At 34.9% G+C, this 10,853-nt stretch overlaps 1 protein-coding gene across 3 annotated transcripts in view; it reads right to left on the bottom strand.

Moving 5' to 3' along the window:
- Positions 1 to 369: 369 nt before the first annotated feature.
- Positions 370 to 10,853, bottom strand: part of LOC138175878 (semaphorin-3C) — a 202,055-nt gene continuing 191,571 nt past the window's right edge. For all 3 annotated transcript variants that reach the window (XM_069106514.1, XM_069106516.1, XM_069106513.1), the window contains exons 16-18: positions 10,232 to 10,299; positions 9,175 to 9,305; positions 370 to 3,192 (exon numbers count right to left, since the gene is read on the bottom strand). In XM_069106514.1, coding sequence (XP_068962615.1) covers positions 2,773 to 3,192; positions 9,175 to 9,305; positions 10,232 to 10,299 — 619 coding nt within the window. In that variant the 3' untranslated portion in view covers positions 370 to 2,772. The remainder of the gene's footprint in view (positions 3,193 to 9,174; positions 9,306 to 10,231; positions 10,300 to 10,853) is intronic.

Raw genomic sequence — 10,853 nt, 5'->3', positions numbered from 1 at the left:
TGACATCTGATTTACTGTTGTGAATCCTTAAAAACTGTACCTATGACTTCTTTAATTTTTCAGGTTACCTAAGAACTCTTGCCCGCTGTAAAGCATAACAATAAACTTTTACAATCCTGACTTAAAAGATTGCTTGGGCCTTGTGAATTCCTTCCAGACTGCACAGCAGGGACTCTGCTCATCTGAGTCCCTGTAACACCTATTGCCCCCCATCAGCACCACATCTAAGCCCAAAATGCCCCTTTATCAGTTTCCCTGATAGAACAAGCTAAGATTGTTCAACAGAGAATGTTATTTTAAAACCAGTTACTTTCTGCCATATGAATAGAAGATTCACAACATCCTAAAGGGAAAAACTGAAAGAATGCCTTTGATTTGAACACACTTTATTTAACCAGGCAAATATTTTAGGTATTCAATTAAATATTACTATGCTAGCTAGCTACACTTAATTGTTTCTTATTGAAGATATAGTCAATATTCACCGTAATAACAGTTTCATCATGCTAAAAACTATACACACACCTGCACTTTGAAAAATGTTTTTCTAGGACACTTTATCTACAGTACCAATGATCGTGAAGGACATATTATTACATCAGCAAACTGTACAAATGACACATAAAAATAAAGGGAGCCACCAACATACAATTTACATTTAAAGAGATTCTTTGGGGAAGGAGGAGACATAATCTTTACATTTGGCAGAGTTAATAAGATTTCCTTAAAAAAGTAATAAAATTATATACATTTTAATAATGTTCCAAAGAGAAGGTATTAAATAGCACAAATAACATTACAAAAACTAAACATCCATATTGCCTACCAGGTTATGTCTATGTGATGTGAGTGAAATTGTATACATTACCACAAAGCAGTTGTATTTTCAGTTCTTTACAGAGAGCTTGAACATCCCATGGACATTTTTATTATTTATAGACACTGATACACATTTCTTCTACTCTTACAGAGGAGAAAATAATAGTTCAGCATTTAAATCTTCTTAAACAGTCAAAATATCTGTAGTTGAAGCAGCTTTGGAGACTACTTTGGAACATGAAATTTGTAATTAATTCAGTCTTAAAAAAACAAATTTCATATTCTAATTACTAATATTCTATGTTCCATGAGTTCCTGCTATTTTTAGGCCCAACTGAGACCACCCTATTAATATATCATAATTTATGACAATTTAAATAATAAAGCATATGCTTGCATCCTGAACAGTGATCAGATTCATTTTGGAAATGACTATGATCTTTCAACAGTTGTAACTTGGCAGTGCTTAGATTGGGCCATTGGACCTTCTTTCTCTATTGACTGTCATTCTTATTAATAGGTTTAGTGTCCTAGACATTAGATGAGGTCATTATTTCCATTTGAAAAAAATGGAAGGGAAGAGGGGAAAAAAGAAACAAAGAAAAACTCAAGAGCTTTCAATAAATGTTTACAGAGAAAAAAATTTCATTTTAGTCTTTTCTCCCTAATTACTATTCTGAGTGGAACCTTAAATATAAGCTATTCCAAAAAGTGCTTCTAACATAAATCTGGAAGCTTAAGAATTTTTTTCAACATTGTATAGCTACTGGATAGCTATTTCTAAAACCAGTGTATCTAATGTACTACTAACATTAGCTCAGACCTTTAGAAATAATTAGATTAACTATAAATAGTACCATGGATAAAGATTGAATTATTAAAATGCATGAACATGTTAAAAATCAGTTCTTATCAAGGATGAAGACACTTTTACTTATATTTCCACAAAATTGTTTGGTAGAAGAATTTCCTTTTTTTCCAATTCTCCTCAAAATGCATCCTTTGTCACATTAAAAATGACTTACTTCTAAAATCAACTTTGCCACTCAGAGCAGCATTGGCCAATCACAAAGAATAATATTAAGAGGAGATGTGCAACATTATCCTCTCTGAGGAAAATGTCGGTTGTCTGAGACAAAAGAGCAACTCAAAAATCAGACTGGTCTAGTTGGGAAGAAGGATGCCACCTTCACCTCCCCTGTCCTGTTCTACCTCTTTACAATTCCTTTGGATAGCTCTCCTCATAGAGCTTTAATGTTGTTGAAGATGCTTTGAAGATACTTTGGTGCAAGCATGTATGTGTCATAGGGAATAAATGTTCAAAGATTCACATAAACAATCTTAACATTCAATTTTTGTAATCTTTTTTTTAAATAATCAGTGTTTCACTTAAAGTACATTTTTTCTTTATGTACTATTCGTTTTTTCATCTAACTTTCAATGTATCTTTTACCAACTTAAAAAAATGTAATATATTTGTCAGTTTCTTTGCTCCATGTACTTATTGACTTTTCAGTGTAAGTGAAAGTTGTAAACCTGGTATGTGTTTTCATTTATAAAACCATAAAACAGTTAACAAATTATAATCATACTGCAGGGGGAAAAAAAGTCAAAACATTGTGTCCTTGATCTGAATGGTATCATGGTTATAAGTTCTGTAGGTAGCAATCTTGGTTTTGGAAGGGAAGGTAAAGACATAAATTAGACTCTGGGTTAAGTTAAAAATTTATATGCACCATGAGGACTGTGACATGTCTAGTGCTGGTCAGAATTTTACATAGAAAATGCATGCTTAAGTTAATTTACAACGCATTTTTCATGTTGGGGTAAAAGCTTTTCTCAGGTATTCTGACAAATTCTTTGCTCAAAGTATGCTCTGGGAAGACAAAAAAAGAACCAGCATACTGGGAGCATAAAGAAATAAAAATCAGTTGTACCAACAAGGGGGAAGAATTATGATCCTGGTAACTGATTCCTCCTGTTTCTACTTTTGCGGCTATTGATGAGAGCCTTTAATTTGCCATAGTCCCCTCTCATCTTTTGTGATTCATCTACCTGTGGGGAGGCACTCTGCTGCCTGGTGTCTTTGCAATACTGATTTATCATCTGCATTTCTGAGTGACTGAATGCCCCAACAAAGTCTTTTGGGTGGAATTGCAAGGCCCGGACCGAGCTGGCCCAGGTCCAGGGAGACCATTTGTCAGTTACAAAGGCTACCATCTCTGAATCCAAGACCTTAAAGTTTATCTTGGCTATCGTTTGCTTGAAGCTGTTTTCTGTTGCGATGCAGTGGTAGAGTCCTTGGTCAGAATCTTGAACAGCACGAATTAGGAGTCCTTGTTCAGTGGCTATGATTCTTTCATTAAGTTTGACCTACAAAACAACACATTAAAGAAAATTCTCAAAGATCAAGATACAGTTCACTCAGCAGACAGTGTTTGTTTGCTAATATTTCATTCCTTGGTTGAATAATGCTAATCTAGGGAAATTTTATCCAGAGAAGCAACATCATCATTTTCTATGTTATCTTTTTCTAGTTCATTAGCCTAAGGCACAAGGGTATGAGTCCTTTAAGAGGACAGTTAACATATTATAGGTCAACTATTTTGAAATGCTGTTTGTAACATGAGAAGGGCCACTAAATACAGCGTGGATAAAATAGCACTATTGCAGAAATAATTAAAACACTTTTTTTTGATAAATCAGTATTTTTAGGGTAGAAATAATAAACAGCACTGTTTTCCTGTGGCACCATAAACTTATTTATTATACCTGAATTCAGTTCAGTTCAAGAGTGCTAACCTCTTCTTTTACCCATTTTAAAAAAAAGACAGACTCTTTAATAAAGGGACACACTACTATATTATTTTCGATTTCCTCTCAGTGCAGTAGAATAGCAAATATTCAAAAGACTGAGTACAGCATCAATAATAAATGATATTTCACTCACAAATACAACAATCCAGTAAATGAGAAAGATTTGCCAATATGAGAGAAATTTTGAAATTTTAATTCTCGTTATACCTAAAAATAAAATAGCTAAACATAAATTGAAATTTAATTTTCTGGAAATCATTACATATGTGTGTTGGGGGTTACTTTCACTATGAAAGGCAAAATTCTAAACACTTATTTAGTTATCCTGCACTTACCATTTACCTATGATTAACAAATTATATATAATAAGTATTATATAGATCTATTCATCTATCCATCTATATATCTCATCCCTGGAAATGAATGTAGACATGTCAGTATGCTTTTGGACCAGATCTGTGATTTCAGTGGTACAGAACATTTCCAAATATTTTTGATTGTCTATCCCCATCCTTACTAAAGAAGTTTTAAACATGTATGCCCAATGTGTATGTATTTACTTATTTATAATTTATATGAACTAATAATCATGTACATTATAAAAATGCAAAACAAAAAAGAATGACTTATAGAAGAAATAATATTTGACCCTAAGATCTCCAGGAGTTTCTATCACAGTGGTATGACATGGTTATCACATGTGGTATCACATGCTTAAGGAAATTAATTTTGTTAGCAGTGCAGAGGCTGGATTGGAAAAGGGAGAGGTATGAGGCAAGGAGACTAGGAAGAAGGGTAGGTACTGCACTGTTCCTGGAAAAGGGTGTTAAGAATCTGAATTGACTTCTCAAATAAAATTTGAACTATGGTGATATGGTAACTGTTTGAGTAGAAAGAGAAAGACTGGAGCCACTGGGGACGCAGAAACTATAATCTGGAAACTGATTATATTTATAGAGGGAGTGAGAATGAAGCGTCAAAGATTAACTGAGCTTTTGAACTGCAAAGCTGGTGTTGCTCCAAACAAGAAGAGAAGTTGAAAAGTGAGGTGGGATTAGTCAGGATGATTTAATTAGCTCTGCAATGCAGTTACAACCTATCCATGCCTGTTGACCTTCTGAGACTCACTCTGCTGCATTCAAAATGAAAACAGCAAGGGGGCCTCTCTGGTTACTGTCCTGAGCATAGAGCACCTATGCTCTGGTTACGTCCTGAGCACCTACAGGTGCCTCCTACAGCCACCAGGTGGTATGGGGTGTGTGTGAGGGGTGAATTTTCACAATGGCAACTACATAGTTGCTGCTATGAGTATCCAGCTATAGCTTAAATTATATAATTAACCCAAGGGTCTTCACCTGGCTCAGAAGTAGGATAATGGGAGATTACATAGCACAGGGAGTGGGCAGAGTGGGGAGAGTATTGAAAAATAAGTTAGGTACTATTGTGTCAGAGCCAGCCCTACCATTGTCTATCTGATGAAAGAGTGGGATATCTTCCATATTCCCATCCTGTGACTGGTTGAAAACACTTTTTTGGGGGTCAGGTCATTGGCCACTGGGAGTCAAGTCACAACCCCTAAGGAGGCCCCCAGTCTCAGTTTTCAGGACACTGATAAAGGGAAGTCCCCACGAGGAAGAAATACCAATGTGAATCAGCAATTGTTCAGCAATTTATAGGCTTATGTGTTACCTGGGAAACAGAGGACAATTGCAAAACATTATATGGCCATTGTGTGTCAGAGGCAGAGCTTGAAGTTATATCTTCTTAACTCCTAGGCTAACTCTCACACTTGATTTTAGTTTTACTTTGAACAATGATTCTTATTATTCATTTAAGGAATAAGTGAATGAATTCTCATGTGGCTGGATTACTCGGGGACTTTTCCAAAGTTTCTAGCACGCCCCAGGAAAATAAATTATTGAGAACACCTTATCTCCATGCAAGATTTCATAAGCTTTATGTTCCACCTCATCACTACCTAATTCTCCTCTGATTGCAAAGCAGTCATGAACTCCAAAACCTCCATTTGAGGAGGGAATTCACCTCCTAAGTGTCATTTCTAGTCTGGCTACACCACTCTGTGGCTTATCTACCATGTCTTTGCCTCAGGTAACTTCCCTCAGTCCCACTCTTCACCTTTCTTTCATGTGTTGACTTCCCCCGTTAGACTGTAAGATCACTGAAGGTGGGGACTGTCTATTTTTATTTGTATCTCCACTTACACAGTACCAGACACATAGTAGATGTTTCATAAATGTTTATTGACTATTGAATGAAAGAATCCAATCAATAAAATATAATCTCCCTGAGGACAGAGACCCTTCTTACTGTTTTTATTTTCATTTTTTTGTCTTTGTATTCCTAAAGCTCATGTAGTGTTATGCACATAGCAGGCTAGTGAATGCTTATAAATAAAGGTTATTGAATAAATAAAAATCATAGGTTTCAGATAGAGTACTGAATGTAGTCAGTAGTGTCTTAGAATTTCTCTCTAGAAGCATCTCTAATGAGGGTTAAGAGGAAGGAATGTGCAAAAAGTTAGGCAATAAAAAGGAAAAGGTAAGACTGATAAGAGCAAGGGTTAGAAGTAGATGGAAATAAAAGATTGGAATGTCTGATGAAGGTAAATTTTATCTGAGAAGTCAGTAAGGAGCTACTCCCAATTTAAATTACCTTGTGATATAATAAGAAGTAAGAGAAAGGAAGTTTTTAGAGTGTGGTCTTGGAATGAACTAAGAGAGAACATTGATTGATATGACTTGCACTGAGACATAGTTCTGAAAACATTTCAGATAAGGACTTTTTTTGCTTAATGGGTATAGGGAGGGAGAGAGAATGAGTAGTCTTCTCTCTACTTAACTCCCCTTTTCACACACACCCCCAAAATGTTTTACAACCTTATGTCTCTAGGGGCTTGCTCTGGGTCATAGTATAGTTAAGGTAAAATACATGGATAAGGGAAAGATTGTAAAGAATTTGAAGTGGGTGAATGTGAAATTAATGAGAGACTGGAGTTCAAGAAACATTTAAATTCTCTTTCAGTCAGTTTGAAAAGCAATTAGGAAGCATAGTAATAAAAGACTCATTCTTTCAGGTAAAATCCAGTTTAACACTGATTTACAAGTTTATATGTTTAAAACATCACACATTAGAAAATAATTGTTCCTCCAAAGAGGATGTGAGGAACTGATGGGAGCTTCTGAATAAGACTTAGTAGCTAATGGTGAGGCCAGCTGAATATTTTTAGTCTTACTAAATTAAGATGAAATGCAATTAGTATTCTTTTTAAAGTATAAAGCAAATGATTTTTAACTATAATCCTTTAAACTGAATCCCTATAGTTTACATTTAAAGTCATGGGAGCCTCCAGGTATAGAATATTGCTTACATAATCAGATGAGATATATAAGAGAAAGAGAGAGAGAGAGAGAGAGAGAGAGAGAGAAAGAGAGAGAGAGAGAGAGAGAGAGAGAGAGAGAGAGAGAGAGAGAGAAATATAGATATATATCTATATGGTCATTGTGTTTTTTCTTTAGTTATAATGGATGGCTTAGTGGGGATTATTGGGATCTGACTGTGGTATTAAAAGGGGTAGGAAAGAAGGCAACAATTAAACCTTTTTAAAAAATAAATTCATTGTGGAGAGGAAAATAGAGCCTCACTAAATAAAATAAGCAGAAATATTAAGGCACTACATCCTCCTGTAGTATTTCTAAAACAGAAATCAAGAACATTAGGGCACATATTAAATTTATGAAACACCCTCCTTGGAATTTTAATTCAGATGTCTGCAATAAGCAATCAGTCCTGAACATTTTTAAAACATTCATCATAAATCGTAGACAATTCTATATTGAGTATCCACTTACTGTTGTACACATAATCTGTTACTAAAGAAGAAAGAATGTATTTTTTTTACTGTGTCTCTAACTTTGTGTAATCATGTTTATCCGAAATTCTTCAAAAAAATTACGGCCATCAAGTTACTGAATCCTCTAAATACCATGGAGCAGGGACACATTAGTGTGCCCAAAGTCTGGGCTCGATGGGCCACAAATTGTATGGAACTTGCAACCACATGTGAATGTAGGAGTCCCTGGAATCTCCTGTACAGTGCCACAATTCCTCAAGGCAAGGAGCAATTCTGTGCAATGAACAAAAACAAATCCATAAAAATTTGGGAACCGCTGACTGAGATAGTTTGTGATGGGGGGTGGGGCGGGGAGGAGGGTTAAGGACTGCCTCTCATGTTGCAAGTCAAATAGAAACTCCAAGAAAATTCACAAAATAGGGAAAACAAAATTGGAGAAGGCACAGAAAGATTCTTGGACACCATGGCAAAATGTATGCTAACATTTTATACTGGCCATGTAGACAATCTAAAGAAAACAGGAAGAACAACCTTCTCCTCTTACTTCATTTAATTGGAGACACTTTCCTCAATTTCACTGATTCCTAGTTAACTTAAAAGGTGGCAAAAGGAAAAATAAAAATGACAAATCCAATAGCTAAAATCTTCCCCCAGGCTCTGTGAGACTTTCTTAGACATTTTTACAAGTAATAAGTATATTTCATATTACACAAAGGATTAAATATAGTTTTTTTTTCCATTTCTTCAGGACAACCTGATACCAATGTTTTAGAATTCGTTATTTACATTCTAATACCCACTGCCTCTTCTTACCATTTGCCCCTTGCATCACTGGTTTCTGAAACAGCTCTTTCTGAGTTTCAGCAAAAAATAAACTTTCTTTTGTCAGAAATGAAAAGGGGGTGGCTAGGTGGTGCAGTGAGTAAAGCATCAGCCCCCCCCCCCCCCCCTCCCCCCGCCCCAGTCAGGAGGACCGGAGTTCGGTTCCGACCTCAGACCCTTAACACTCACACACACACACAAAAAACTAGCTGTGTAACCTTGGGCAAGTTACTTAACCCCAATTGCCCTCCAAAAGGCAAAAAAAAAAAAAAGAAATGAAAAGGTTTTTGTTTGTTGTTTTTATGGGAATGAATAAAGGTAATGTTTCTGTAAGCCAGTTTATCTAATCTGAAGCTGAAACTTGGAAGCTATGGAGGGTGGCAATGAAGACTGAGAATATGACACTTACAAAATGTTATTTTGCCATAAAATATCATAGTTTATACTAATTTCTTGCTGATAAATTCAAACTTTAAAAAAAATGGTCAAGTTCCCTTTACCTTTCGAGCATATTAAAGTGCCTTGGTATTAGAATTTAGCCTCTAGACTTGCACATATCCTGTTTCTTTATCATGTACAGCCTCACATCAATTCCACACTGATGGCCAAAGCTCTTCTTCCAGTAGCTTCATGATGGAAGGGAGCAGTCAGAAAGATTATCTAATTAATCTATCAGCTTTTAGGGCATCTGAATTTAAAGAACTTGGCACCTGTCATGCTGAAGGTATAAAAGGATGTTCATATTCTGTACTTAGCTGGTTTGATTTGAAGGCACGCTGACCCACTGGGTGATTTAGGGCCCTTTCACTAGCATTGATTGATTGCTACTGAACTGCATCACTCACCTCTTTCCTTCTGTCTTTGTCTTTCTGTAACAGCCATTTGATAGATGCCTGTGGAGACTTGGGAGTGCACTCAAGGAAAGTGGTGTTATTTTTTACTCCATACTGAATAATCTCAGCTGCATTTCTATATGCTGTGAAGCAAAAGAATGGAGGTATTTAGAACCTCTTTTTTTTTTCCCTGTGTCCTACATTTTAAAAGGCAAGTTTATTCTTAAAATTGAGATCCATTATAAAGCCCCTTCTTTCATAAAAGCAGCTGACCAAGTAATTTCATAAAAGGTCATTAACATTATTACCTTTTTTTTTTTCTGTCCTTGGTTACAATCGGGAAAATTACCCATTGGTCCTGAAAATGTTATTTTGGGGAAGGTTCTAACAAGGTGCCATATTCAGTACTCTGGCAAGTACTTCATTAATTAACGTCTTTTCCAAGTATCATTTTGGGTGCAATAATCTTGAGGTGCCATTTATTTTTAAACTAATATTTTGATATGTAAAAATTCAAATGAATGCTCTGAATTACTAAGATAACAAGATTACCTATCTGGTTTCCATCATGTTAGTGACATGACCAGATCACAAAAGGATTAGATATTTTAAAAAATCAAGATGCTACATTGAGAAAGTTGTATTAAAATTCCAGTAGAGAGAAAAATGGCATTTAGGATAAAAAAGAAAGAAACTGACTTCAGCTATTATGCTAGTTCAAATTCATTCAATAAAAAGTTGAATTGTAGTGGCAGAAAGGAATACAAATACAAGCTTCTTTAAATAAGGGGTCAAATTCCATGAAGAACAAAAAAAAAAAAAACCATGGAGAGGGGGAATATCTGTACTCCTGCATTAACATAAATTAATTGAACAATAGTAATATTATGATAATATTAAACAAATATTTCCTAATAAAAGTAGTGGAAATGACACTTTAGAATACTCTTGCTTGATAATGACATTTGCATTTTATGATATGCTGTCTGTCATAAAACCACATGAATAATCGCTGATAGTCAAAGGTAAGTTATCTTTACACAAAATGAATGATTTTCAGTTAACATACCTTTTAGATTGAATCCTCTGCACTGAGTCATTGGATTCCCATGTCTCACATCTTGTCTACGACTCCGCCTGAGGATTTGAAAGTATTTAAAAGAATGATTAATACTAACATTGCCCATAGTCTTTAATTTTATTTCAAATGGTACCACTATTGTTTGGTTACATAGCACTGAATGTGTGAATTAAGGGAAAGAACAATGTATTTAAAGTCAGATTATCTAATTTAGCCACATATCAACTGTTGTGAAGGGAGGAGATACCTTAAAACTTTCTGAACTTTATTTTTCTTATCTTATCTTAACAATTTTTAAAATGGAAATAGCACTGAATGAACCATAAACCGAATGGGACTTTAAGAAATTCCATATAAACTGCTTTTTTACTAAGAGGACCAAATTTAATCTATACCATTAAATTGAAAATGTATTTTATATCCAGTATAATAATAGTTAAATTAAAGCAATAACAAACATTTAACAAAAATGAGAGTAGTTAATTTATAAAGTATTTATTATGTGCCAGGAAGTATAATTCAATTGTACAAACATTTGTTATGAATGTATTATGTGTAAAGAAATGTGGTAAGGGGAAGATCTTATACTTAAAAATGGAGATACCCAAAT

Source organism: Petaurus breviceps, unplaced genomic scaffold (assembly GCF_028583685.1).
Source record: "Petaurus breviceps papuanus isolate PSGF00001 unplaced genomic scaffold, PetGlider_PUasm1.0 79, whole genome shotgun sequence".
NCBI lineage: Eukaryota > Metazoa > Chordata > Mammalia > Diprotodontia > Petauridae > Petaurus > Petaurus breviceps.
Note: the sequence above shows the minus strand (reverse complement) of the source record. Positions and strands in the feature narration are given on the sequence as shown.